This window comes from Tilletiopsis washingtonensis (assembly GCF_003144115.1).
Source record: "Tilletiopsis washingtonensis strain MCA 4186 unplaced genomic scaffold FA09scaffold_22, whole genome shotgun sequence".
Taxonomy (NCBI): Eukaryota; Fungi; Basidiomycota; class Exobasidiomycetes; order Entylomatales; genus Tilletiopsis; species Tilletiopsis washingtonensis.
This window is the reverse complement of record NW_020312019.1, coordinates 289464-311744: the sequence shown is the minus strand read 5'-3', so window position 1 is coordinate 311744 and position 22281 is coordinate 289464. Positions and strand designations below refer to the sequence as shown.

General features: G+C 66.2%; 9 protein-coding genes across 9 annotated transcripts; 6 read left to right on the top strand and 3 right to left on the bottom strand.

The window, feature by feature from the left end:
* Nucleotides 1-94: 94 nt before the first annotated feature.
* On the top strand, nt 95-454 carry FA09DRAFT_341140 (hypothetical protein; the record flags this gene model as incomplete). Its single annotated transcript, XM_025744405.1, has 3 exons — nt 95-104; nt 166-267; nt 414-454. The coding sequence occupies 3 exons, from the start codon at nt 95-97 to the stop codon at nt 452-454; spliced, it is 153 nt and encodes a 50-aa protein (XP_025595775.1).
* Nucleotides 455-817: 363 nt separating this feature from the next.
* On the bottom strand, nt 818-2618 carry FA09DRAFT_332134 (hypothetical protein). The gene is made up of 9 exons (XM_025743330.1): nt 2368-2618; nt 2275-2294; nt 2195-2206; nt 1873-1907; nt 1753-1820; nt 1539-1693; nt 1268-1463; nt 1144-1211; nt 818-1088 (listed from the first exon to the last, which is right to left on the bottom strand). The coding sequence occupies exons 1-9, from the start codon at nt 2370-2372 to the stop codon at nt 1075-1077; spliced, it is 573 nt and encodes a 190-aa protein (XP_025595774.1). The 5' UTR covers nt 2373-2618; the 3' UTR covers nt 818-1074.
* A 299-nt stretch (nt 2619-2917) lies between these two features.
* On the top strand, nt 2918-7789 carry FA09DRAFT_332133 (P-loop containing nucleoside triphosphate hydrolase protein). Its single transcript, XM_025743329.1, has 21 exons — nt 2918-3068; nt 3133-3477; nt 3542-3656; nt 3710-3815; nt 3874-4153; nt 4212-4532; nt 4588-4734; nt 4791-5605; nt 5661-5856; nt 5913-6032; nt 6095-6466; nt 6523-6566; nt 6620-6722; nt 6778-6936; nt 6997-7127; nt 7182-7207; nt 7245-7246; nt 7324-7353; nt 7406-7456; nt 7518-7578; nt 7639-7789. Exons 1-21 carry the CDS (start codon nt 3000-3002, stop codon nt 7668-7670), a joined length of 3525 nt encoding a protein of 1174 aa, XP_025595773.1. The 5' UTR covers nt 2918-2999; the 3' UTR covers nt 7671-7789.
* Nucleotides 7790-7923: 134 nt separating this feature from the next.
* Nucleotides 7924-9054, top strand: FA09DRAFT_332132 (hypothetical protein). Its single transcript, XM_025743328.1, has 4 exons — nt 7924-8421; nt 8560-8678; nt 8734-8944; nt 9002-9054. Exons 1-4 carry the CDS (start codon nt 7938-7940, stop codon nt 9037-9039), a joined length of 852 nt encoding a protein of 283 aa, XP_025595772.1. The 5' UTR covers nt 7924-7937; the 3' UTR covers nt 9040-9054.
* A 67-nt stretch (nt 9055-9121) lies between these two features.
* FA09DRAFT_322570 (hypothetical protein) lies at nt 9122-11331 on the bottom strand (the record flags this gene model as incomplete). Its single annotated transcript, XM_025741057.1, has 14 exons — nt 11116-11331; nt 11029-11059; nt 10882-10970; nt 10742-10827; nt 10669-10687; nt 10421-10617; nt 10287-10370; nt 10122-10227; nt 9844-10060; nt 9739-9787; nt 9641-9689; nt 9564-9586; nt 9434-9509; nt 9122-9380 (listed from the first exon to the last, which is right to left on the bottom strand). The coding sequence occupies exons 1-14, from the start codon at nt 11163-11165 to the stop codon at nt 9122-9124; spliced, it is 1335 nt and encodes a 444-aa protein (XP_025595771.1). The 5' UTR covers nt 11166-11331.
* A 939-nt stretch (nt 11332-12270) lies between these two features.
* FA09DRAFT_332131 (N-terminal acetyltransferase A, auxiliary subunit) lies at nt 12271-15614 on the top strand. Its single transcript, XM_025743327.1, has 10 exons — nt 12271-12299; nt 12367-12409; nt 12471-12737; nt 12797-13003; nt 13155-13431; nt 13508-13789; nt 13844-14292; nt 14349-14498; nt 14552-14705; nt 14771-15614. The coding sequence occupies exons 1-10, from the start codon at nt 12280-12282 to the stop codon at nt 15544-15546; spliced, it is 2625 nt and encodes an 874-aa protein (XP_025595770.1). The 5' UTR covers nt 12271-12279; the 3' UTR covers nt 15547-15614.
* Nucleotides 15239-17811, bottom strand: FA09DRAFT_332130 (hypothetical protein). Its single transcript, XM_025743326.1, has one exon. It carries the CDS (start codon nt 17628-17630, stop codon nt 15681-15683), a length of 1950 nt encoding a protein of 649 aa, XP_025595769.1. The 5' UTR covers nt 17631-17811; the 3' UTR covers nt 15239-15680.
* A 178-nt stretch (nt 17812-17989) lies between these two features.
* Nucleotides 17990-20365, top strand: FA09DRAFT_322564 (putative RPN5-26S proteasome regulatory subunit; the record flags this gene model as incomplete). Its single annotated transcript, XM_025741056.1, has 7 exons — nt 17990-18184; nt 18243-18302; nt 18360-18812; nt 19120-19374; nt 19432-19679; nt 19737-19890; nt 20063-20365. Exons 1-7 carry the CDS (start codon nt 18101-18103, stop codon nt 20363-20365), a joined length of 1557 nt encoding a protein of 518 aa, XP_025595768.1. The 5' UTR covers nt 17990-18100.
* Nucleotides 20366-20618: 253 nt separating this feature from the next.
* FA09DRAFT_312179 (ribosomal protein S7) lies at nt 20619-22182 on the top strand. The gene is made up of 4 exons (XM_025740688.1): nt 20619-20820; nt 21216-21379; nt 21529-21799; nt 21903-22182. The coding sequence occupies exons 1-4, from the start codon at nt 20755-20757 to the stop codon at nt 22020-22022; spliced, it is 621 nt and encodes a 206-aa protein (XP_025595767.1). The 5' UTR covers nt 20619-20754; the 3' UTR covers nt 22023-22182.
* The last annotated feature ends 99 nt before the right edge of the window (nt 22183-22281 follow it).

Here is a 22281-nt window from a genome sequence, read left to right as displayed (position 1 = left end):
TCACGTGCCGTGCGCAGTCTCCACTCCACCCGCTCGGCGCTGAGCTCTCGCGTCTCCTCCTCCTCCTCCTCCTCCATCTCCCTCCTTTAGCAGCATGTTCGGCGGTGAGCACACTCGTGCATCAGCTACCGTTGCCTGCTGGCTGACTCGAAGGCCGCGTCGCAGCTCCCCAGGCTCCGCCCTCGGCCCTCGAGCTCGCCGCTGCGCGCCAGCAGGCGCACGGCACCATCAAGACGTTCGCCACGTACGCCGCCGGCCTGTACGCTGGTGAGTGCAGACAGCGACGAGTGGAGGCGTTCATGGCGTGCAGCAATGAAGAGAGCAAGGAGCACAGCTGCAGGAATGAGGCTGCGGGTTGGAAGCCGGCCCGGTGCCGGAGCGCTGCTACTCGTGCTGACATGCTCTCTACTCAGCGCCGTACCTCTTCCACTACCTTGGCCAGCTCCTTGCCTGAGCCGCTCGGCCTGCAGCAATGCCAGCACATCTCAGCTATGCGTCTGTGGTACGTGACGCATGTTGGCGCTTGGACGGCGCAGGGGTGGGAAGCGCAGGTTGCACGAAGTGAGAGAGAGGGAGAGAAATGCTGGTACGGGCGCAGATGGCACGGGAGGGAGGAGGAAGCAGTAGGTGAGGAGCACGTAGGTGAGCGCTCCCTGGCAGAGAGGCTGTCACTACAACAGCTGTCAGCGCTCCGCCATCTGGTTCAGCGCTCGTACGTGGTGCAAAGCCAGGCGAGCTCAACTTCGGGACGACAGCGCGACGCCTGCGTGCCGCGATGCGGCCGCGAGAGGGTCCTGAGCTCGCACCAAGGCAGGGATAGCGAACAGGAGTTTTGGCATTACTTGGAAGCTGCAGCGACGAAGCGTCACGCGCACGCAAGGTGAGACTGGGCAGTCGGAGAAGGGAGGCAAGAGAAGAGGCTAGCGAGCAGCAGATAGCGCGGCGCAAGCGCGCCACGCATACGTCTCGCTCCAGAGTGTATGTGCAAGGAGCCCAGGGAGAAGCAAGGCTGGGGGGCAGTGGAGCATCGTGCGCTTGCTCGTGGGCCGTTCGAGTCCACCCGTGGTCGGGCGATTAGCCGTACACGTCTGCAAGCGAGTACATCAGCGAACGCCGTCAGAACACCCCAGCCGAGCCACTCACTCTGGTTCTTCTGCACGAGCTGATAGTAGTGCTCGATGCGCTTCATGAAGCGCCATGCCATGAAGTAGCTGTGCGCGGGTCAGCCGGTTTGCTTCGTCGTTGGCAAGGTGCAGCGGCGACTCACGCGTAGATCTGCAGCGCGAGGTCGACGAGGAGCGACATGACAAACGCAATGTACAGGCTGTGGAAGCCGGCGCTGCACATGCCCGTGGGCATGCCGCTGCCCTCGCCGTAGCCCTTCTCGACGGACTCGCCCCACAGCTGGCCGCCGTTGTTGCACTCCCAGATGATCTTGTTCTGCTCGCGGTTGAGCTGGAAGACTGCGCGGCGTGCGGTGTCAGCAGATGGACCGAGCGGTGCCGTCCGGCAGAGGCCACGCATCGCCTGGCACTCACTCATGAAGCCGGCGCGCACGGCCGTGACGAGCAGGATGACGGGCCAGAGGTAGAAGCAGAGGCGCGCCCACATGTACGAATTGTTTGCGTAGCCGACAATGTTGAGGATGCAGATGGCCATGACGGCCATGCCAATGCCACCGTAGATCTGCCATCTGTGGTTGCGCGGCGGTCAGCCCACGGCCCACGGCACACGACGCATGGCTGGACGCACTCCGGGAACGTGAAGAAGAGGTACTGGCCCGAGCGGAAGAGCAGGATCGAGCCGGCCAAGTTGTAAAGCTGCACAATGGAGTCAGCGCAGGGCTAGGATGCAGTGGCGCGAAGCACTCACTGCGATCAGGCTGCACCACGCCATTGCGCCGTGGCCTGTTGACACATCGAGACGGTGTCAGCGTCGCGTCCCAGCCCCAGCATGAACATGTCCGTTCTCGCCCTCGGTGTCTCCGGATTGCCGTGCCCAGCATCATTTCCTGCCCTTCTCGCCCTTTCTGCGTGCGCATCTGCCCCTGAGACCGCCAGTGCGCCCCTGCCCCTGTGACGCGCTGGAGCGTCGCAGTCTACGGAGCGGCGGCCCCGCGAGTTGATGCCGGCGCAGCGCGCGCAGCGTCTCCTCCTTCTCCTCTGTGTATGGTCCAATCCACCGTCAGACTCACGCAGCGGAAAGACTGTCGTTGCAGGGGCATGGTCAGCGACGTGGTCAAGCCTGGCAGGCCGCGCACGCAGGCGCACTCACCGAGCAGGCAGTTGTCACACCTGACGGGTGGCAGAAGCAGCAAGAGTGGAGCGTCAGAGACGAGTTGCGCTGGTGGCGCGGTGCCAGACTCACCACATCGCAGCAGAAGGTCCGGCGAGACGGCGGAGGGGCTGTGTGCGCAGCGGGTTGTGTTGATGCGGCCGAGTGGAGGCAGGCCAGAGCTGCGCTGGGCGGCGGTGTCGTGAAGGGTGATTCGTGAGGGTCGTGAGCGTGAGCGGGGTCGTGAGCGAGGCGGGCGTGAGGTCGTGAAGGCCGAGACGGGGATGAGGTGGTGGAGAGGACGGTCGAGAGGAGGGCACGGAGGCAGAGCAGCGCCGGCGGTGGGAGCAGGCCGTGTATTCGCAGCGCAGCGCCGGCGCGGGGCGCAGGCACGGCAGCAGCAGCAGCGGCAGCAGCAGCGCGGCAGCTGCCCAAAATGGCAATCAGGCCCGCGCGCGCCAGAAGTGATGAGCCCCTGAGCCGGGCGGCACAGCCCGCGTGCATCGCCGCTCCCACGCTGGACGGCGACTACAACTTGGCACTACAATCTGTCGTTGAAGTCGCGGCTACAAAGTGTTGGACACGAGACGGCGCCTCAAGTCAGCACGCGTTGATTGACGCGCCGGCGCCCACGCAGCGCTGGCCGCGTGTCGGTCTCTCCTTCTTCCTCCACCGTCACCTCTCCCTCACACTCTCTTCTCTCCCGCCTCCTTCCTCGGCGCCGAATGTCGCGCAAGCGGCTAAGCGCGGCCTCGGACTCCGAGTCCGAGGCCGGACCCTCGTCGGGCCCTTCCGTGAGCAGCAGCGGCAGGTGCGCCGCAGAGGCCGCCGGGCGCAGGCTGACAGCAGCGCTCGCAGACGAAGCGCGCACGCACCAGCGCAACGTCCGCCTTCTCGACTATCGCACCGCGCCGCCCGCCCAGCAGCAGCGCAGAGGAGGACGAGATGAAGTCGGGCTCTGAGGTCAGCATGGACGAGTACGAGGAGGAAGAAGAGGAGGATGAGCCCGTCGCGCGCCGCAACGGCGTCGCGAACGGCAAGCAGCGTGCGAGCCGTCAGGCGACGGGCGACGGGGACGACGCAGACGAGGGCGCAGACAGCGACGAAGACGAGCCGCTGGAGGAGGCGGAGAGGAGCCAGGACGACATCGAGCTCGAGCGGGATATTGCGGAGGAGATTCAGGCGAGCCACAGGACGCCCGGAGTGAGTTCTGCTGCTCGCGACCTGGCTCGTGGCGAGCCCCCGCTGATCCGCCTCGGCTGCACAGAACGTCGCCGAGATGGGTGTCATCGAGAAGGTCGACGTGACCAACTTCATGTGCCACAACCGCCTCACGATCAGGCTGGGCCCGCAGATCAACTTCGTCATCGGACACAACGGCAGTGAGTCGTCGCCGCTCATGTTGTCCGCGCTGCGCTGAGCAGCTCGCGCCCAGGCGGCAAGAGTGCGATCCTCACGGCGATCACAATCGCGCTCGGCGGCAAGGCCACGTCGACGGACCGCGGCAAGAGCCTCAAGAGCTTCGTCAAGGAGGGCAAGGCGTATGTATCCCATCGCCTGGGACCCAGCGTGCCATGCTAACGCGGTGTGGACACACAGCGGAGCGCTAGTCGAGCTTACGCTCAAGAACCGCGGCAGCGAGGCGTTCAAGCCGGAGCTGTACGGCAAGTCGATCACCATCGAGCGCCGCATCAACGCCGACGGCGGCGGCGGCTGGAAGATCAAGAGCGACACGGGCCGCGTCGTGAGCACCAAGCGCGACGAGCTCAACGCCATCTGCGACCACTCGAACATCCAGGTCGACAATCCGATGAACGTGCTGAGCCAGGACAACGCGCGCCAGTTCCTCAGCGCCTCGCACGCAGCCGAGAAGTACCAAGTGAGCAAACGTACGGCCGCACGTCGCTATGCCCACCAATGCTGACCCGCCCCGCCAGTTCTTCCTGCGCGGCACGCAGCTGACGCAGCTGGCCAACGAGTACGAGGTGGTCAAGACGAACATCGCAAAGATCAGGTCCGTCGTCGAGCGCAAGAAGCAGGTGCTGCCGGACCTCGAGACGCGCGCGCGCGAGGCCACGGCGCGCTACGACACGATCCAGAAGCGCCGCGAGCAGGCCGAGAAGCTCGAGACGTACAGGAGCACCTATGTGTGGGCGCAGGTGGCCGCCAAGGAGGACGAGCTCGAGGCCGTCGTGAGCACCATCGTCAAGGCGGAGGACAAGCTCAAGAAGCAGGAGAGCAAGCTTGCAGAGGCAGAGGTGCGCTTTCGGTGTGTCGACGCACGAGGAGCCCTGCTGACAGCACCGGATCCAGGCCAATGAGGCGAAGGAGAACGAGATCCTGAGCGCCCTCGATGTGCGCATCAATGAGGCGCGCGCACGCGACACGGGCCTCAAGGACGAGATGGACGCGCTCAAGGAGCAGAGCAAGAAGGCGAAGGACAAGCAGCGCGACATCATGGTGCGTGTGCATGTGCTGTGCGGACGTCGATGCTCTGCTGACTGACGAGACCACAGGCGCACGAGGGGCAGCTGAGCAGCCAGTTCACACGGCAGCGCAGCACCGTGGAGGACCTGCAGACTCGCATCGACGACGAGGCGACGCGCATGTCGGACGGCAACCGCGCCAAACGACAGGCGCTCGAGGCGCAGCAGCAGCAGGCGATCGCGGACCGCAAAGCGCTGGAGCGCAAGCAAGTGGAATTGGGCGAGGAGCTGTACAAGATCGAGCGTGATCTTGCCGGTGTCACGGCCCGCGAGCGCGAGACCGCAGCGGGCCGCGACCGCTTGCGAACGCGCGTAGCAGAGGCGCAGACGCTGCAGGATCGTCTGCGCTCGGCGCGAGGCAATCGCCTTGCCGCCTACGGCCCCAACATCCCGCAGCTGATGCAGTCCATCGAGCGCGAGAAGGGCTGGCGCCAGAAGCCGGTCGGTCCGATTGGCGTACACCTCAAGCTCAAGGACATGGAGTGGGCACCCGTGCTCGAGAGCGTCATCGGCAACACGCTGAACGCCTTCTGCGTGACGAACCACCACGACCGTCGGCTGCTGGAGAACCACAAGCGCCGCACAAACAACCCCTTCGTCTCGATCCTCACGGGCAGCGACGAGCCGTTTGACTTCTCGCACGGCGAGCCGCCGGAGGACATTGCCACGATCCTGCGCGTGCTCGACATCGACAACGACTTTGTCATGCGCCAGCTCGTCAACGCCGTGCACATCGAGCGTGCTGCCCTGGTGCCGCGCCGTGTCGACGGCGACACTCTGATGCGCGCACGTCGTCCCAACGTGCAGTTCGCCTTCTCGAAGGACATGTATCGCATTTCCGGCGGGTGAGTTGAAGCGGCTGGCTGTGTGTCAACTCCGCTGACCCATCACGTCTCGCAGCGACCAGGGCTCGGCCACACAGACGCTCAACCCCCACAAGGGCCCGCCGCGTCTGTCGTCGGACGTGACCGCCCAGCTGGCGCAGGCGCAGGAGGAGCAGCGCCAGGCCGGCGAGGAGCTTCAGGCTGCCGATGCCGCTCTGCGCAGCATCGGCGAGGAGCGCCGCGCCCTGCAGGATGCGGCGCAGAAGATCAAGGTAAGCGCAGCCGTGCTTCTCGTTGCAGGTCGCCGCTGACACCCGTACCCACCCAGCGTGAGCTGCCTCAGATCAAGAAGCAGATCAACGCGCGTGTCGACGACGAGGCCCGGCTGGCCGAAGACATGCGCGAGGACGAGCCGATGAACGTGGCTGCGCTCGAGGAGGCCAAGCAGGTCCGTCTCGCGCCTCGCTGACGCCCGGACTGCGGTGCTAATCCTCATGTGCTTGCCTCTAGGAGGCCAACGACCAGATGGAGACGATCAAGCGCCAGTTCGAGGAGGTGCAGCGCGAGAAGGAGAAGAGCATAGAGGAGCTGCGTCCGCTGACCGAGAAGCTGGACGCGCTCAAGGCACAGAGTCGCGAGTACAGGGACACGCTCGAGGCAGGCAAGGCGCCGATGCTCGAGGCTATCAAGAGGCGCCTTACCGCCCAGACACACAACACGCACTGGAAGACGGAGATCGCCGAGCAGAAGAAGAAGATTGCCAAGCTGCAGGAGCAGTCCACCGAAGTGCAGGAGAAGCTCGACGAGTTCACCACCTCGGCCGAGGCCTTCGAGGCGGAGCGCCCCGATGACATTAGCCACCAGCCCGAGTGGTACAGCCGCGTGAGTTTCCTTTGGAATGCGCAGCGCCGCATGTGCGCTAACTGCTCCGCACGCAGCAAATCATCGCTATCGAGAAGCAGCTCGCAGAAGCTGAGCGTCTGTGAGTTCTTGCGGCGCAGTCTGCATCCCGCGTCAGCTGACGAGACATCGCAGTGAGGGTCAGAGCGTCGAGGACATCGTGGCCGAGGTCACGGCTTCGAGCAAGGCCTTCATGAACGCCAAGACTGAGCTTGCAGGCTTCGCCTCGGCCATCAAGGTGCGAGCGGCGTCTCTTCTGTGTACGAGCGACCTGCTGACCCGAGCACACGCAGCACCTGGACGCGGCGCTCAACACGCGTCTGTCCAAGTGGCACTACTTCCGCAAGAACATCGCGCTGCGTGCCAAGGGCCAGTTCACCTACCATCTGTCCAACCGCGGCTACACTGGCTCGCTCGACTTCAACCACGAGGCGGGCAAGCTGCGCCTTCGCGTGAGCAACCTCTGCGCCTGCTCGATGATCCGCAGCGTGCTCACGTCCGTTCCGCCGCAGGTGCAAACGGAGGACTCGGCGAAGCAGCAGCGCGACAAGGACCCCAAGTCGCTCTCGGGCGGCGAGAAGTCCTTCTCGACCATCTGCCTGCTGCTGGCCCTCTGGGAGGCCATCGGCTGCCCCATCCGCTGGTGAGTGGCTCCAGACAACTGACAGCGTCTGCGGGCTGACAGCATTGCCTCTAGCCTCGACGAGTTCGACGTGTTCATGGTGCGTGCTCTGGCTGCTGCTGTCCAGTATCCCGGCTCACTCTCGCTACCCTGCAGGACGGTACGCTCGTACCGGGCGTGATCCGCCTTGCTTTGGGAGCTGACCTGTTGCTTCGCAGCTGTCAATCGCCGCATCTCGTCAAAGATGGTGAGGTGCTGCAGACGCCTCCGCTTTGCGTGCCACACTGACAAGTCTGCAGATCATCGACGCCGCCAAGACGGCGCAGGGCGTCCAGTACATCCTCATCACGGTGCGTCCTGGTCGAGTGGACGCCACTGCTCATCGGCTGACCTGACTGCGCGCCCGAACAGCCTCAGAGCATGGCCAACCTCACGCTTGGCAATGCCGTGCGCGTCCACAAGCTTGCCGACCGTGAGTGGCGTCAGAAGCGAGTCGACGCGCAGCACTCACGCATGTCGCTCCGCCCCTCAGCCGAACGCAACCAGGGCACGCTGCAGGGCTGAGCCGCGCTCGCGCCGCGCTCGCCCCCGGCCCGGCCCTTTCCCGTCCCACACGCCGCTGCGACCCCTCATCATCTGTACCGCTACGCCATCATCCGGCTCACTGTGTCACCATCTACTACCCGCCGCCGTGTGAGCGCGCCAAGAGGGAGACATGGCAGCGGGGAGGCTGGGTCCCGCGCTGTTCCCACGCTCCTCAGCTCGGCGCTCCACAACGCGCCGCTGCGGCAGCTCGCACCTTCTTGCCTCTGCACCCTCTCGACCCGCGCCATGACTGCTGCATCGTCGTCGTCCACAGCGTCCACGTCGGCGCCGTCGCCTACGCTGGCGCTGCTGGCGTCGCCCGCCTGCGAGCTCATCTCGCAGGGCGCCGAGGCGCGCGTCTACCTCTACCGGCCTGCGGCGGCCAGCGTCTTCCCGAGCTCTGCGCCCGCACCGGCGGCGCCGGCGCCGCTCGTGCTCAAGCACCGCTTCCCCAAGACGTACCGGCACAGCTCGCTGTCCACGCAGCTGACAGCGCAGCGCACCACGCTCGAGGCGCGCACGCTGGTGCGCTGTGCGCGCGAGGGCGTCAATGTGCCCGGCTTGCGCTTCGTCGACGAGCGCGAAGGCGTGCTGGGCATGGCCTGGGTCGACGGCAAGAGCATCAGACAATGCCTTGGCGGCGGCGCAGAGGGCGAGGAGATGTGGGAGGAGGCGGAGGAGGGTGAGGAGACGGGTCTGGAGGCGCCCGAGATGAGTGATGAGCAGCAAGGTGAGTCGCATGCGAGGAGCGAGGTGCCACACTGCCGGCGCACAGGCGCTGGACCTGTCCACGCGCCCGCAGCTCTGCACCGAGGTGTGCATGAGATTTGTCTGATCTGCGGCTTACTCGCACCGGGACGCAACGCAGTGGGCTTGATGCGGTTGGTCGGGCAACAGCTGGCGACGATGCATGCAGCAGACGTGATCCACGGCGACCTGACGACCAGCAACATGATGCATCGATGTTCCGATGGCTTCGACGAGGTAGTGAGCACGCAGGTGTCTGATATCTGACCGACGTGGGCTGACGGCCTGCTTGTAGGTGCTCATCGACTTTGGCCTCACATCTGCGAGCACAGTGGCCGAGGACAAGGCCGTCGACCTCTACGTGCTGGAGCGCGCCTTTGCCTCGACACATCCGGCGTCGGAGCACCTCTTTGCCGAGGTGCTCAAGAGCTACGCAGAAGTGGCGAGCAAGAAGCAGAAGGGCAGGGCGGCATTCTGGAAGGAGGTGGAGCGGAAACTGAGCGAAGGTTAGTAGTGCGTGCCCTCGTCTGAGGCCTGCAGCTCATAAGGTCTCGACTCGACAGTGCGGCTGAGAGGCCGGAAACGCTCGATGGTGGGGTGAAAGTGCAAAAGAGGTATCAAGCATTAGATTCGTCAGCGTGACAAGGCGTAAGAGTCGTGATAGCGGGCGGCTAGGGCAGGCATCAAGCAGCGCCAGCTGCTCGTGCGCACGAGAAGACTCCAGCAACCTCGCCCAGCCGGTACAGATCTGCGAGCGCCAGGTTCAGCGAGGTATCTACAAGGTGATGGCCACCTAGCTCACCTGCGATGGAGCGGGCGCTGGCGTACGTGCCGGCGACGCAGATGAACGCGCAAACGAGGACCGTGACGACAGCAGCGGCGATGTGGTGCCAGTAGGCGCGCCAGTTGAGCAGCGCAGCGGGATTAAGGTGCGCGAAGAAGCTGTGCACGTCTCGGTCAGCAAGCAGAGACAAGGCGGGTGCGGCGGCACTCACAGCGCGCCGTATGCGATAAACATGACCCAGAGCAGGGACGCCTCGAGGCCGAGGAACTGCGGGAAGAAGGGGATGACTGCAGGCCAGAGGTGAGCGCAGCAGCGAGCAAGAAAGCGGCAGAGCGGCTCACGGGAGGCGAGAAGCCATGCGAGACTGGCGAAGCTGCGTCAGCACGGGCTCGATTGAGCATCAAGACTGCCTTCTCACCCCCATGTGACGGCGTTGATGCTAAGCCAGGTGCCCCAGCCGAGGAGAGCTGCAGGAGTGTCAGTGCGAGTCGCAGTACGTGCAGCGTATCGCCTCACTGTTCGTCGTCATATGGTGCGGACGGCTGCGGAAGATGCGCACGAAGACCTGCAAGGCGGCCGTCAGTGAGTGCCTCGAATGCGGAGAGCATGCTAGCAACGCACCTGCTTGGCAGCGATCTGGCCCGACTCGCAGCCGGCGATGATGATCGTCGGCAAAGCAATGCCGTAGGCGATCTGCGCGAATCTGGCGGGCAGCGAGTCGAATGCCGGCGTGACAACGTAGCGGCCAAGCGTGGCGTAGATGACGACGCCCGTGGCGACGTAGATGAGGAAGTTGACGGCGATGAGCCCGCGCAGGACCTTCGGGAACTGGGCCGGGCTGGAACACGCAAGGCCAGTCAGGCATCTGGAACGGGCCTCATGGAACAGCTAGCGCTCACTTCTTCATCTCAAAGAGCACGGGCAGGAATGCCGTGTGCGAGCCGAACGAGAGAAAGAGGTTGGTGACCTGTAGAAGCGCTGCAGTGGCTGTGATGCCTTCGGGCTCTGACAGCGGCAGTGCGTCAGCTCTGAGTGCTACGCCGACCTGCAGAGGCAGCACGCACGAGAAGGTCCAAAGGCCCTGATGTTCTTCATGATGATGGCACCGGCCGGCACCTGCGGACCCTCAATGCCACTGACGATCATTGCTATGGGCGGGTCAGCATCGTACATCTGCAGTGAGTCCTGCGCCGCTCACTGAAGACAATCGCGCTGCAGATGCTCAGGAACGCCACGCCAGCCAGGCCGCCGAGCTTGGCATAGTCGCGGGGGATGTTGCAGATCCAGCTCATGATGGCAAAGACGGCGCCAAGCGCCAGGAAGCAGTCGTCGTGCCAGCCCAGCGTGGCGAGAGCCTTGGAGCCGAGGATGACGTGCGAGCCTTGCAGGAAGATGCTGCAGGCACAGTCAGCACATAGTCGCAGTGATGCATGCTGGGCCGCTCACCTGAACAGCAGCTGCGACACTGTCGAGCAGATGCTGTCAGCTCGGCTTGACGAGGCTAGTGGCGTCCGCTTACAGCCAAAGAGCTCTCTGCCGACTGGGCCGTACAGCAAGTAGCCGGCATCTTCGAGGTTGCAGATGCCGGGGTACTTCATCCGCAGGCTGTGCGAAGGCCGTCAGCGCCAACCCGGCTCAGAGGCTCTGGTGCGTCCTCACTGAAAGTACTGCATGCCGCTCCAGTATGCAATGCTGCAGAACAGCAGCGACATCAAGACGACTGGTACAATACCGAGCGAAGCCATCACCTGAGAACGGACATCAGCAACGCGGCGCAGTCACCAGTGCCCAGTCCCGTTCACTGACCGATGGCGCGCCAGTCACGACAACGGCAACGCTGACAGATGTGATCAGCCAGGTGTCGAGAGAGGACGAGAGCTGGCGGCCTCTCACGTGTAGGCGACCAAGTTGGCCCAGGCTTTGAAGGCGCCCATCTTCTCCATCTCGTGCGCTGCGGGCCCTTCCGACGCGCCGTCCTCCTCTATGTCCTTCTCGTCTGCCTGCGCATTCTTCGCCCTGGACGAGATGAGCTCCTGGCTGAAGAGGGCCTGTCGCTCCTCTGGCGTCAGACGCCGCTTAGCCGCTGCTTCGCGTGCGGTGTGGAATGACTGCTCGCCCGCGGCCGTGGTGTCGGCGCTCCAGACGCGGGCGTCGCCGATGCGCACATGCGTCGGCGCATGGCCCAGCCCGAGCCCGATGGGATGCTGCGGCGCATCGCCGATGCTGAGCGTCGAGACGACGGGCTTGGACCAAGTGCCGCTCGATTTCTTCGACGAGACACTCTGCCGGCGGTCGACGTCGGGCGACGAGTGCAGCGTGGGCGAGCGCGAATGCGTCGAGGCCGAGTCGCTCCGGCGTGCCGGCAGCGGAGGCCGTGCCAGCGTCGGCGACGGCGTCGGCGACGTCGACGGCGACTGCTGGAAGTTGGGCGAGAGCACGATCGGCGAGAAGTCGAGAGGGGCGAACATGGCGGCGGCTTGTGGCTGAGCAGCGCCTCATGCTGCACCATGGCCCGCCTTTATACACGCCAGGCCATGGAGCGCGCTGCTCAAGCTGGGCCTCTTGCCTCAACACAGAGCATCGGCAGCGACGGCGATGCCGGCACCTGCCTGCCGCTGGCTGCACAGTACAGCGTCAAGCACCGCCCTCCATCGGGCTTGCTGCCGAGATAGCCTGTCCCTGCAGTGATGAGATGAGGACGAGGCCGCGTTGTCCCCAGCAGAGGCGCTCAACGGCCGGCGGCACGCGGATGCAACGGACCTCAGGAGCCGCGCGCCACGGCCGTTGCGTGCCTTCCTCGCCTTCTTTCCTCCCAGCGGCCCGCCGCTAGACGCGACGGAAGCCGGACGCTGCCATCTGGCAGGTAGACGAATAATGAGAGCAACCGAGGGTGCGCTTCGGCGCCGCTTTGTCGCTGTAGAGCAAGATTGAGGGGCGAGCGTGGCCAGATGAGGGCACGTGACTGCAGCGCGCGCCGGCATCGGGGCCACGAGCCGCTGATCTTCGCGCCGGCCGTGCGCACCTCCGCTCCTCCACCACCCACCCGCCGCAGCCAGCATGCCGCCCAAGAAGGAGCTGTGCGTCGCCTATCGGCGCTGTGCAGCACGGCGCTGCGATTGCTGACCTGGCGCTTCCACTTCATAGCCCCGCCAAGGAGCGGGCGCTCTTCAAGCGGCTCATCCAGGAAGTGAGGCAGCACCGCGCGCACCCGGCCCTCAAGCGCACGCACTGACAGCTGCGCCCTGCAGTACGAGACGAAGAAGTACAAGCTCGGCCTCAAGACGGCCGATGCCATCCTCAAGAAGTTTCCCGAGGCGGGCGAGACGCTCTGCATGAAGGGCCTCATCCTCGCGACGATGGAGCAGCGCGCCGAGGGCCTCGAGCTGGCACGCAAGGGCGTGCGCCACGACATTGGCAGCTTCCTCGCCTGGCACGCACTCGGCATCCTACAGCGCATGGACAAGAACTGGAATGAGGCGGTCAAGTGCTACAGCATGGCGCTGCGCATCGAGGGTGTGAGTGCGAGTGGCTGGCGGCTTGTGGCCAGAGCAGTAGCTGATGCTCGAGCACGCAGGGCTCCAACGTCAATCTCATGCGCGAGATCAGCTACCTGCACATGCAGCTGCGCAACTACCCGGCCTTTGTGGAGAGCCGCCTGAACCTGCTCAAGGTGCAGCCGCACCTGCGCATGAACTGGGTTGCCCTCGCCACGGCGCACCACCTGGCCGGCAGCCTGGAGCAGGCTGTGCGCGTGCTCGAGCGCTACGAGGAGACATTGCGGGTGAGTCGCGCGTGGAGAAGTGAAGGCACGAGCAGTAGGCTGTGGCGCATTACTCCAAGCTGGCTCTGTGCGAAGCTAGCCTCTGTAGCGCTGCCTGCGACGCTCGTCTGGCATCGCGCCGCCTTGCACATACTGACTGTAAGCCTGACAGGACGTCCCTGCCCGCTCGTACGAGCACTCCGAGGTGCTTCTCTACCACGCCTCCATCCTCTTTGAGGCGGCGCGCTACGCCGACATGCTCGAGTTCTTCTCGGCGCGCGAGGCGCAGACGATGGACCCGCAGGGCGTGGCGCTGCTGCGGGCGCGCGCCTACCTGGCGACTGGCGCGTCGGAGAAGGCGGAGATGACGTACGAGACGCTACTGAAGCGCAACGGAGAGGACCGCAGCGTGGTGGAGGGCTGGCTCAGCGCCAAGGGCGTCAAGGCTGGTGAGTGCTCTCGATCACGAACCGATGCAGCGCGCCTGCTGGACATGTCGCAACTGTGCTGATCGGGGCTCAACAGTATCCGCGACGCCAGAGGAGGCTGCTGCCGCCGCCAAGGCGCTCACAGAGCTCTCCGAGCTGCTGCCCAAGTCGGCGGCTGCCCGGCGCGTGGCGCTCGTGTATCTGCAGGGCGACGAGTTCCGCAGCCGCGTCGCGACGTACATCCAGAGCGCGCTGCAGAAGGGCGTGCCTTCGATCTTTGCGGACGTGTACGGGCTGTACAAGGATGATGAGAAGCGGAGAGTGGTAGAGGAGATTGTGGAGGGCTTCAGAGAAGAGTGGGCGCCGAGCGAGAGCGCAGGTGAGTCAGTTGGCTCGGCGATAGCGAGCCCCGCTCAAACGATGCGCCTCGCAGCGGACCAAGAAGAGCCGAGCTCCTATCTCTGGTCGCTGTACTTCCTTGCACAGCACTACTCCAAGCTCGGCAACACGGACCGCGCCCTCGTGCTCATCTCCTCTGCCATTGCCCACTCGCCCACGATGCCCGAGCTGCATATGATGCGTGCGCGCATCCTCAAGCGCGCCGGCGACCTGCACGCCGCGGCGCATGCCATGGAGGATGCTCGGACGCTCGACGGCCAGGACCGCTTCCTGAACTGCAAGGCGGCCAAGTACCAGCTGCGCATCGGCCGGACCGCCGAGGCCAGCAAGATCGTCGGCCTCTTCACCAAGGCCGATGCGCCTGACCCGGTCGCGGACCTGCTCGAGATGCAGGCCTTCTGGTACCTCGCCGAGGAGGCCGACGCGTGGATCCGGACGGGCAACTTCGCCATGGCGCTGAAGCGGTTAGACCAGATCGATCGCGTGCGTGTCGCCTGTGATGAGGCCACCATGTCGTAGCGCTGACAATTCGCCTGCAGACCTTCGACGAGATCTACGACGACCAGCTTGACTTCCACTCGTACTGCATGCGCAAGTTCACGCTGCGCTCGTACGCGTCGATGGTGCGGTGGGAGGACCAGCTGCGATCCCACCCGGCGTACTTCCGCGCCGCGCTCACCACGATCAAGGTGAGGCGTTACCGTGACTCGCCCGCTGATGCAGCGCTGACACTGCTGCACAGCTCTACACGCGCCTGCACGACGAGCCGGCGCTTGCCAAGGGCGGCTCGAACGGCACGAACGGCGAGCTCACCGACGAGCAGCGCAAGGAGGCCAAGAAGGCCAAGCGCGCCGAGCTGCGTGCGGCGGAGGATGCGAAGAAGAACGCCGCCAAGCGTGAGTGCTGCATGCGGTGCTGACTACCTTGCCCTGCGTCCGCTCACATCGAATGTCCGCCACAGCCAAGGTCGAGGCGAAGAAGGCCGACGACGACGAGTTGCCGGGCCCGCCCAAGGACGAGGACCCGACAGGCAGCAAGCGTCTGGCAGCGCTGAACAAGCCTCTTGTCGCTGCCACTTCGCTGCTGGCCGTGCTGCAGGAGCGCGCCGCCACGCGCGTTGAGACATGGCTGGCGACCTTCGAGGTGGCCTCGCGGCAACGCAACTGGCTGCTGGCTGCGCGGGCGCTCACGCATGCGCAGCGCCTCGAGCCACAGCATCCCGAGGTCCACCGGCAAACGGTGTTGCTCCTCTCGTCGCTGCCGGACCTGGCAGCGGCGCCGGCACCGGTGCGCGCGGGCATCGAGACTGCCAAGGCGCAGCTGCTGCCGCAGGAGCAGAGCCTGGAGGCGCTCTCCTCCACCTACGTGCAGGCGCACCCCGCCTCGGGCGCCCACCTTCTGGGCGGAGCTCGCGCCCTGCTGGCGTTGCGCGGCGATGCCGGGCGTGCCGACGCACTGGCCATGCTGCAGCAGCTGCCGCGGGCCGAGACGCAGCTCGAGCTGCCGACGCTCGTCGAGGCGCTCGGCCTGCTCCCGTCGTTTGGTGCCGACGATGCCGCTCGAGCCGAGTTCGTCAAGGCCGCACATGAGCGCTTCCCGCGCGCCGATGCGTTCAAGGACAAGGCGCTGCTGCAGGAGGAGGAGAAGCAACGGGAGGAGGAGCGGGCAGCGTGGGCTGCCAGCAAGGACGAGGCCGAGGGCGCGGCAGAGGCAGGCTCGGCACCTACGCAAAAGTAGATGAGCTTCCGCACACGCTGGCTAATGCATAGATTGGCCGCCGGGAGCCGGGGGTATGTTGTTGGGGGTGACGCAGATCTGCCGACTATAAAGATACACGAGCCGCGGCCGCCGTAGCGCGGACGACCGCCGGCTCAGATGATGTCCGTCTCCTCCATCTCTCCATCGCCCAGGCCGAACTCTGTGGAGCTCACTTCGCTGGCCCAGTCCTCATCTTCGCCATCCTCGTCCGGCGCCTGCAGCCGCGACTCCTCGTCTTCCTCGTCCGAGTCGAGCTCGACGCGCTGGGCATAGACGACGCGCTTGCGGCGCACCGTCTGCTCCGCATCGCCGACACCAGCGCGGCCCGCGCGGCTCAGCTTCGTCGGCGCATCAGCGGCGGCCTGCGCCTCAAGGGCGGCACGCTGTTGCGCTGCGCTGCGCTCGGGCGGCGGCGAGGCGTCGTAGCGCTTCTTGCGACCCTTGCCCTTGCTGACCTGCTCGCGCGCCTTTGCCTCGCCCCAGCTCTTGGCCTTCTTGCTGCCGCCCTCGGGCTCGACGGGCGCCTGCTCCGCCTCGAGCTCCAGCGTTTCGGCGCCGCCGCCCAGCAGATGCTCCAGCGCCTCGGCCTCGCGTGCGCGCACGTATGCCCGTGCATGCTTCGTCTGCGGCGACGCCAGCGTGAGACGTTCCAGCCCGGGCGCGTCGCTGTTCTGCTGCGTCGAGATGTCCGCTGGAGAGTCGGGCGGCGGAGGCGTGGCGGTGGCAAGGCCGTGCCGTCGCCGTCGCCGCTCACCTGCGCGGAGATGCGAGAAAGCCGCGCCGCCATCTGAGTCGGAGCTTGAGTCGTCGGAGGCCTCGCCTTGCAGGCCGGCTCGCACGGCGCCGTAGCGCTGGTATGGGCGGATGATGAGCTCCTGCACCTCTGCCTCTTCATCGTCATCATCGTCGAGCTCGACACGCTGCCGCTCGGCCCTAGGCTTGATGCGCTCGCGGCGTGGCGGCGTGGCAAGCCGCTCGTCCTGCAGCGGCGCAGCACCTGCCTCGCCTGGAGCACGAGCCTCGGAGCGCAATGTGCTGCTCAACGGGCCCGCGACCAGATCGCCGCTCTCATCGTCGTCATCTTCGCTGTCGCTATCCTCTTCCATCGCGACTGCCGCCGACGGTCGCGAAGGCAGCAGCGGCACGTATGCCTTCGGGCCGCGCTTGACGGGCGACGGGCCGAACATCTCTTCGTCCTGCGGCGACGCAGGCTGCTGGCTGAGGCTCTGGCTGCCGCTGGCCGTACGCGCCCAGCTGCCGCCAGCCTCGTTCACCAGAGGACCTGAAGGTACGCCGAGCGTCTCCGAGCCGCGCCCACGCTTAGGAGCGCGTGCTGGTGTTGGCGGCACCTCGTCACCGCGCAGGCGCTTGCGCGCCTTCGTGCGCGGCGTATATGCCACACGCAGCGCCGCCTCGGTGCGAGCCATCTCGACGCGCCGCCGCGAGCTGCTGCCGCCGCCGGGCGAGCGCGAGGCGAGCAGACTGCGCAGCGCCGCGGGCGAGCGCACCGCCTCGTAGCCGCCGCTGCCGCCGCCGGGCGTGGTGGGCGAGCGGCTCGGCCTCAGGTCGGGGTAGTTGACCACAGAACGCACGCTCTCGGCGGACCCCGGCGTGCGTGGCGGCACGGCACGCGAGGGCGTGGCCCAGGGGTTGCGCGAGGGCGTCGCGAAGGGATTGCGTCCTGGTGTCGCTGTCGACGCGGCAGCAGCGCTCGTCTCGCCGGCAGCTGGCCGCGCGGCGGAGCGTGGCCGCGAGGGCGTGCGGAAGGGCGAGCGCGCCGATGCTGCAGCCACGCCCTTCGGTGTCTCCGGCGGTGCCGGCGTGCGCGGCGTCGCTGCTGCTGGCCGCCGCTTCTTCGTCGGCGTCACCGGCGGCAGAGCGCTCGACGACGCCGCCGAGCGGCTGCTCTCGCCCGCGCTGCGGCTGCTGCTGGCGCGGGCCGTGCGCTGGGCCTTGCTGCCGCTGGTGCTGCTAGCCGACGCGCGCGCTGCAGGCTTGGAGGTGGCGGCGCGGATGGCGGACCAGGTGTTGTACGTGTCTGCGATCTCGGGGTGCTGCGCCATGTCCTTCTTGGACGGCTCGCGCCCGTGCTGCGAGACACGATGTCAGCCAGGGCCCGTGCAGCACAGCGCGTGCCGCGCACACACCTCGGCACGGAAGGCGCGCTGCCAGACCTTGAGGTCGCGCGCCAGCAGGGCCTCCATGGCGGGCCGAGCGGCGGCGGTGAGGCGAGAAGGAGAGGCGAGGAGTGGAGGACGTGGAGTGGAGCAAGGCCGGGCGCCGTGCTTGCCTGCCAGCCAAGCGCACCAGGCGCCGGCGTCACGTGCAGCCTGGAGGAGCGTGGGAGCAGCACGCGTCGTCAGCGGCGCACGGACAGCACCTCGCCTCCAGCGCGCCCCTTCTCACTCCACTCCACCTGCTCCTCCCTCGCCGCATCTGCCACCTTGGACACCCTCTCGCACCTGCCGCGTACCTCACACTCTCACATCACTTCATCTCTCGTATCTCTGCTTCGCGCCTGGCCGCCGCAGCCATGAACGCCGCCGAGAAGAAGCAGGAGGCCGACCTCTCGCCCGACGTCGATGCCCTCGAGCCGACAGCGCGCCAGCTAGCCTCGGTGCGTGGCGCCGCAAAGCCGCACACCCTCGTTTGCTGACCGCGTGCGCCCATCACAGTCCGGCAAGCTGCCCGAGGCGCTTGAGAAGCTCAATGCGCTCGAGAAGAAGGCGCGCAACGTGTGTGACTCTATTGCTGCTACTTTTGATCCACAGCTGACCCGCTCGCTCTCGCAGGCGGCCGACCTGACGAGCACAACACGCCTGCTGCTGCTCAGCATTCTGCTCATCCGCATCTCGCCATCGGCCAAGCAGACGGACTGGGCGCTGCTGGCCGAGACGCTGGGCGCGCTGGCGCGCAAGCACGGCCAATTGAAGCAGGCCGTGACGCGCATGGTGCAGCTGGCGATGCGCTTCCTGCACGCGCCCGGCGAGCCGGACGTCGACGAGGAGATGGGCGAGCTGGACCCGCTCGACGAGCCGAGCGAGCAGGAGAAGGCGGCCAAGGAGAAGGACGAGAAAAAGCGCAAGGCGGGCGAGGAGCGCGAGATCGAGGACAAGGGCGAGGGCCAGCTCGAGCCGCGCGTGCAGAAGCTCATGGAAGAGGCGCGCGCCGTGGGCAACGAGGGCGTCGATGAGGAGCAGCGCATGAAGCTCATCGAGAGCCTGCGCACCGTGACCGAGGGCAAGGTGAGTGCAGGGCGTGAGAATCGGCAGTCTGGCCGTGCGTTGGTGGCGCCGGGACTCTACGGCGTGCCCGAAGCTGCTAGATGGCCTCGGGCTGCTATGAGCTGCGGCAACGTTGGAGCGCGCCAGAGGGACGAAGTAGGGGTCGGTGAATCGGGCGATGGCAGCTTCACGTCCTGGAGCTCTGGCAAGGGACGATAGTCTGTCATAGCGTCGACGAGGCGTGAACAGCTGCGCAGCGCGCCGCATCCTGCTGGACAGCTTCTAGCGGCCGACTTCTCATGCCGTTGCTGACCACGGCGGCGTCCAGATCTTCGTGGAGGTGGAGCGGGCACGCGTGACACGGCTGCTCTCCTCGATTCTCTACTCGCGCGGCGACGTGGCGGGCGCCACCGAGGCGCTGCAGGAGCTGGCCGTCGAGACGTTCGGCAGCATGGGCCGCCGCGAGAAGACGTCGTTCATTCTCGAGCAGATGCGCCTCAACCTCGAGAAGGGCGACTACACGCGCTGCAACATCGTCTCGCGCAAGATCAACACCAAGTTCTTCGACGACTCGCGCAACCATGTGTGTGGCTACAGGAGAGCGCCTTTACCATCACCCGCTGACATGTCTCATTCCCAGGACCTGAAATTGACGTACTATGCGCTCATGGAGCGCTACGCACTGCACGAGAAGAAGCACCTCGACGTTTGCCGGTACGCGCGTGCCGTGCTGGCGACGCCACGGATTCAGCGCGACGAGGCGCGGGCGCGCGAGGTGCTGCGCAGCGTCGTCGTCTTCCTCGTGCTGGCGCCGTACGACAACGAGCAGAGCGATCTGATGGCGCGTGTCGAAGAGACGGAGGGGCTGGAGCGCGTGCCGGAGCACAAGTGCGTAGGCAAGGCCTGTTCCATGCGTGCAGAGATGCTGACCACGGCTCACCGCAGGAACCTGCTCAAGTGCTTCACGACGCCCGAGCTCATGCGCTGGCCCGGCATCGAGGCGCTGTACGGCCCGCTGCTGCGCGCCACGCCTACATTCGAGCCTGGCACTGACGGCGACTACCGCTGGGAGGAGCTGCACAAGCGGGTCGTTGAGCACGTGAGTAGTGCAGCTTTGTGCGAGCAAGAGGCAGGGAATGCGCGGATGCTCTCGTGATTTGCCGCGGGAGCGCCAGTGGGTAGTCGCAGCGTTCTGCGGCCGCAGCCAGCACACCTCTCGGCCCTCGCGTTTTGCGCTCGCTCCATCTCATTGCTGACCCGCACGGCTGCAGAACATCCGCGTGATCGCCAAGTACTACACGAAGATCACGCTGCAGCGGCTCAGCGAGCTGCTTGACCTCTCGCCCGACGCGGCCGAGGCGGCGCTCGCGAAGCTCGTGCAGGGCGGCACCGTGTACGGCAAGATCGACCGGCCGGCGGGCGTCGTGGCGTTTGTGAAGCGGCGCGAGACGGCCGAGCACCTCAACGCCTGGAGCGCCGACATGGGCCAGCTGCTGGCGCTCGTCGAGGCGACGAGCCACCTGATCAGCCGCGAGCATGCCATCTCCAAGGCGGGCCTGGTGGCGCCGGCATAGGCAATGAGCATGCATGCAAAGTGCGGGCCCTGGCATGATGATGGGGCGGCGCTGGAGGGGAGCAGAGCGTGGGAGCAGCACGGACGGAGCGTGAGAACAGCATCACGTGCGCTTGCGAAGTGGCTCGCCCTCGCGAGCGCGACTGCGGCAACCGCGCCTGGCGGGCGACGCGCAATGCAGCCGCAGCGCGCCGCGACGGCAGCAGCAGCGGCGGCACGCCGCGCGGCTTCCACTCCCGCCTCGGATCGCCTGCCTCTCCACCAGCACCCTCACCACCTCAAGCTCCCCGCCTCTTCTCCGGTCCCGCTGCAAGACTCCGCTTCTGTCTTGCAACTCCTCACGGCCTCCTTTCCCGACCCACCTTCTCCGACCCTCCGTTCTCCGTCATCATGGCTCGCGTCGGTGTGCCCAAGGACATCGCGGCTGTCTCGCTGCCGAACCAGGGCTCCGTCAAGGTGAGCTGCGCCGCGGAGCAGTGGGGCGATGGACGCGCCACACGAAGAGGAGGGCATCACAGTGGCGCCATGGCAGCGCCAGCAGCGACGCCTCCTCACCATCGAAGGGCACGGCTGCGCTCCACTCGCGCCACTGGAAGGGTCCGGCGCGAGTGGAGCAGGCAAGGCTGGGTCGTGGGCAGCGATGGACAGCACGGGCGGGCAATGGGGCGGCACGAAGGACGCGCTGTCGGCGTCGTAGATGGCGCACAGCAGGTGTAGGGCTGGCAGTGCAGTAGCTGGCCGCAGCAGTGAGCCGGCCAGCGGCAATCACCTCGTGGTGACGCGCCATTGGTGGCACTGCGACAGGATGCACAAGTCGCGCCGGACGCATGCTGATGCGCTTCCTCTCCCAGCTCTTCGGCAAGTGGGACGCGTCGGAGGTCGAGGTCAAGGACATCTCCCTCACGGACTACATCTCGCTGCGCAACGCCGTGTACGTGCCGCACACGGCCGGCCGCTATGCCAGCAAGCAGTTCAAGAAGGCCCAGATGCCTATCGTTGAGCGCCTTGTCAACTCGTGAGTGTTGTGCGGTGTGTGCAGATGGGAGTCGGGGCGAGCGCGGCTGCGGCGCAGGGTGCTGGAGCGCAAGCTGCGGCTGCGGATGGCGCCGAGGATGCCCTCTCCCGCTGGCGTCGAGAACGCGTTCTCACCCCTTCTCCCGCCAGGCTCATGATGCACGGCCGCAACAACGGCAAGAAGCTCATGGCTGTGCGCATTGTTGCCCACGCCTTCGAGATCATCCACCTGCTCTCGGACCAGAACCCCGTCCAGGTCCTTGTCGACGCCATCGTCAACACCGGCCCGCGCGAGGACTCGACGCGCATTGGCTCGCAGGGCACTGTCCGCCGCCAGGCCGTCGACGTGTCGCCGCTGCGCCGCGTCAACCAGAGCATCACGCTCATCACCACGGGCTGCCGCGAGTCGGCCTTCCGCAACGTGAGTGCCATTCGCAGGAGATGGTCGGAGAGGGACGCAGAGAGGGCGGAATGAGCGTGCAGGTCGATAGAGCAGCTGCTGATGCCGTGCTCCCCACCCTCAGGTCAAGTCGGTGGCCGAGTGCCTCGCCGACGAGCTGATCAACGCGGCCAAGGGCTCGTCGAACTCGTACGCCATCAAGAAGCGGGACGAGCTCGAGCGTGTCGCCAAGAGCAACCGTTAAGCGCGCGTCATTGCTGCTGCTACTGCATTGCTCCTGTGCACATGCTCTGTACTTGTGTGATGAGAGGGAGGGAGAGACCTGGGTACGACGATGGAGCGCCGGCGGCGGAGACGGCGAAGATGATCAGCTTTCAATGTTACACTGCACCCCATTGCTCGACGGGTGTGACCCAGATGGATGGCGCTTGCTGACGGGGTGAAGCGGCGTGCTAAGGATCGTCCACCTACGCCGCAGGCCTGCGAACTCAGCGATCGTGGAT

Excerpts from the sequence above, each read along its gene's own strand:
- FA09DRAFT_332134 (XM_025743330.1), bottom strand. Across the intron at positions 1,821-1,872 it reads CGTGGTGCAGCCTGATCGCA|CTTTACAACTTGGCCGGCTC; the intron begins GTGAGTGCTTCG and ends TCCATTGTGCAG. Across the intron at positions 1,464-1,538 it reads CGTGCGCGCCGGCTTCATGA|TCTTCCAGCTCAACCGCGAG; the intron begins GTGAGTGCCAGG and ends CACGCCGCGCAG.
- FA09DRAFT_332133 (XM_025743329.1), top strand. The coding sequence starts at position 3,000 with ATGTCGCGCAAGCGGCTAAGCGCGGCCTCGGACTCCGAGTCCGAGGCC. Across the intron at positions 4,533-4,587 it reads GCAAGCTTGCAGAGGCAGAG|GCCAATGAGGCGAAGGAGAA; the intron begins GTGCGCTTTCGG and ends CACCGGATCCAG. Across the intron at positions 6,033-6,094 it reads CGCTCGAGGAGGCCAAGCAG|GAGGCCAACGACCAGATGGA; the intron begins GTCCGTCTCGCG and ends GCTTGCCTCTAG.
- FA09DRAFT_332132 (XM_025743328.1), top strand. The coding sequence starts at position 7,938 with ATGACTGCTGCATCGTCGTCGTCCACAGCGTCCACGTCGGCGCCGTCG. Across the intron at positions 8,679-8,733 it reads CCGATGGCTTCGACGAGGTA|GTGCTCATCGACTTTGGCCT; the intron begins GTGAGCACGCAG and ends GCCTGCTTGTAG. Across the intron at positions 8,945-9,001 it reads GGAGCGGAAACTGAGCGAAG|TGCGGCTGAGAGGCCGGAAA; the intron begins GTTAGTAGTGCG and ends TCGACTCGACAG.
- FA09DRAFT_332131 (XM_025743327.1), top strand. The coding sequence starts at position 12,280 with ATGCCGCCCAAGAAGGAGCT. Across the intron at positions 12,738-12,796 it reads TGGCGCTGCGCATCGAGGGT|GGCTCCAACGTCAATCTCAT; the intron begins GTGAGTGCGAGT and ends TCGAGCACGCAG. Across the intron at positions 14,706-14,770 it reads GAAGAAGAACGCCGCCAAGC|CCAAGGTCGAGGCGAAGAAG; the intron begins GTGAGTGCTGCA and ends TGTCCGCCACAG.
- FA09DRAFT_332130 (XM_025743326.1), bottom strand. The coding sequence starts at position 17,630 with ATGGCGCAGCACCCCGAGATCGCAGACACGTACAACACCTGGTCCGCC.
- FA09DRAFT_312179 (XM_025740688.1), top strand. The coding sequence starts at position 20,755 with ATGGCTCGCGTCGGTGTGCCCAAGGACATCGCGGCTGTCTCGCTGCCG. Across the intron at positions 21,380-21,528 it reads GTTGAGCGCCTTGTCAACTC|GCTCATGATGCACGGCCGCA; the intron begins GTGAGTGTTGTG and ends TTCTCCCGCCAG. Across the intron at positions 21,800-21,902 it reads GCGAGTCGGCCTTCCGCAAC|GTCAAGTCGGTGGCCGAGTG; the intron begins GTGAGTGCCATT and ends CCCCACCCTCAG.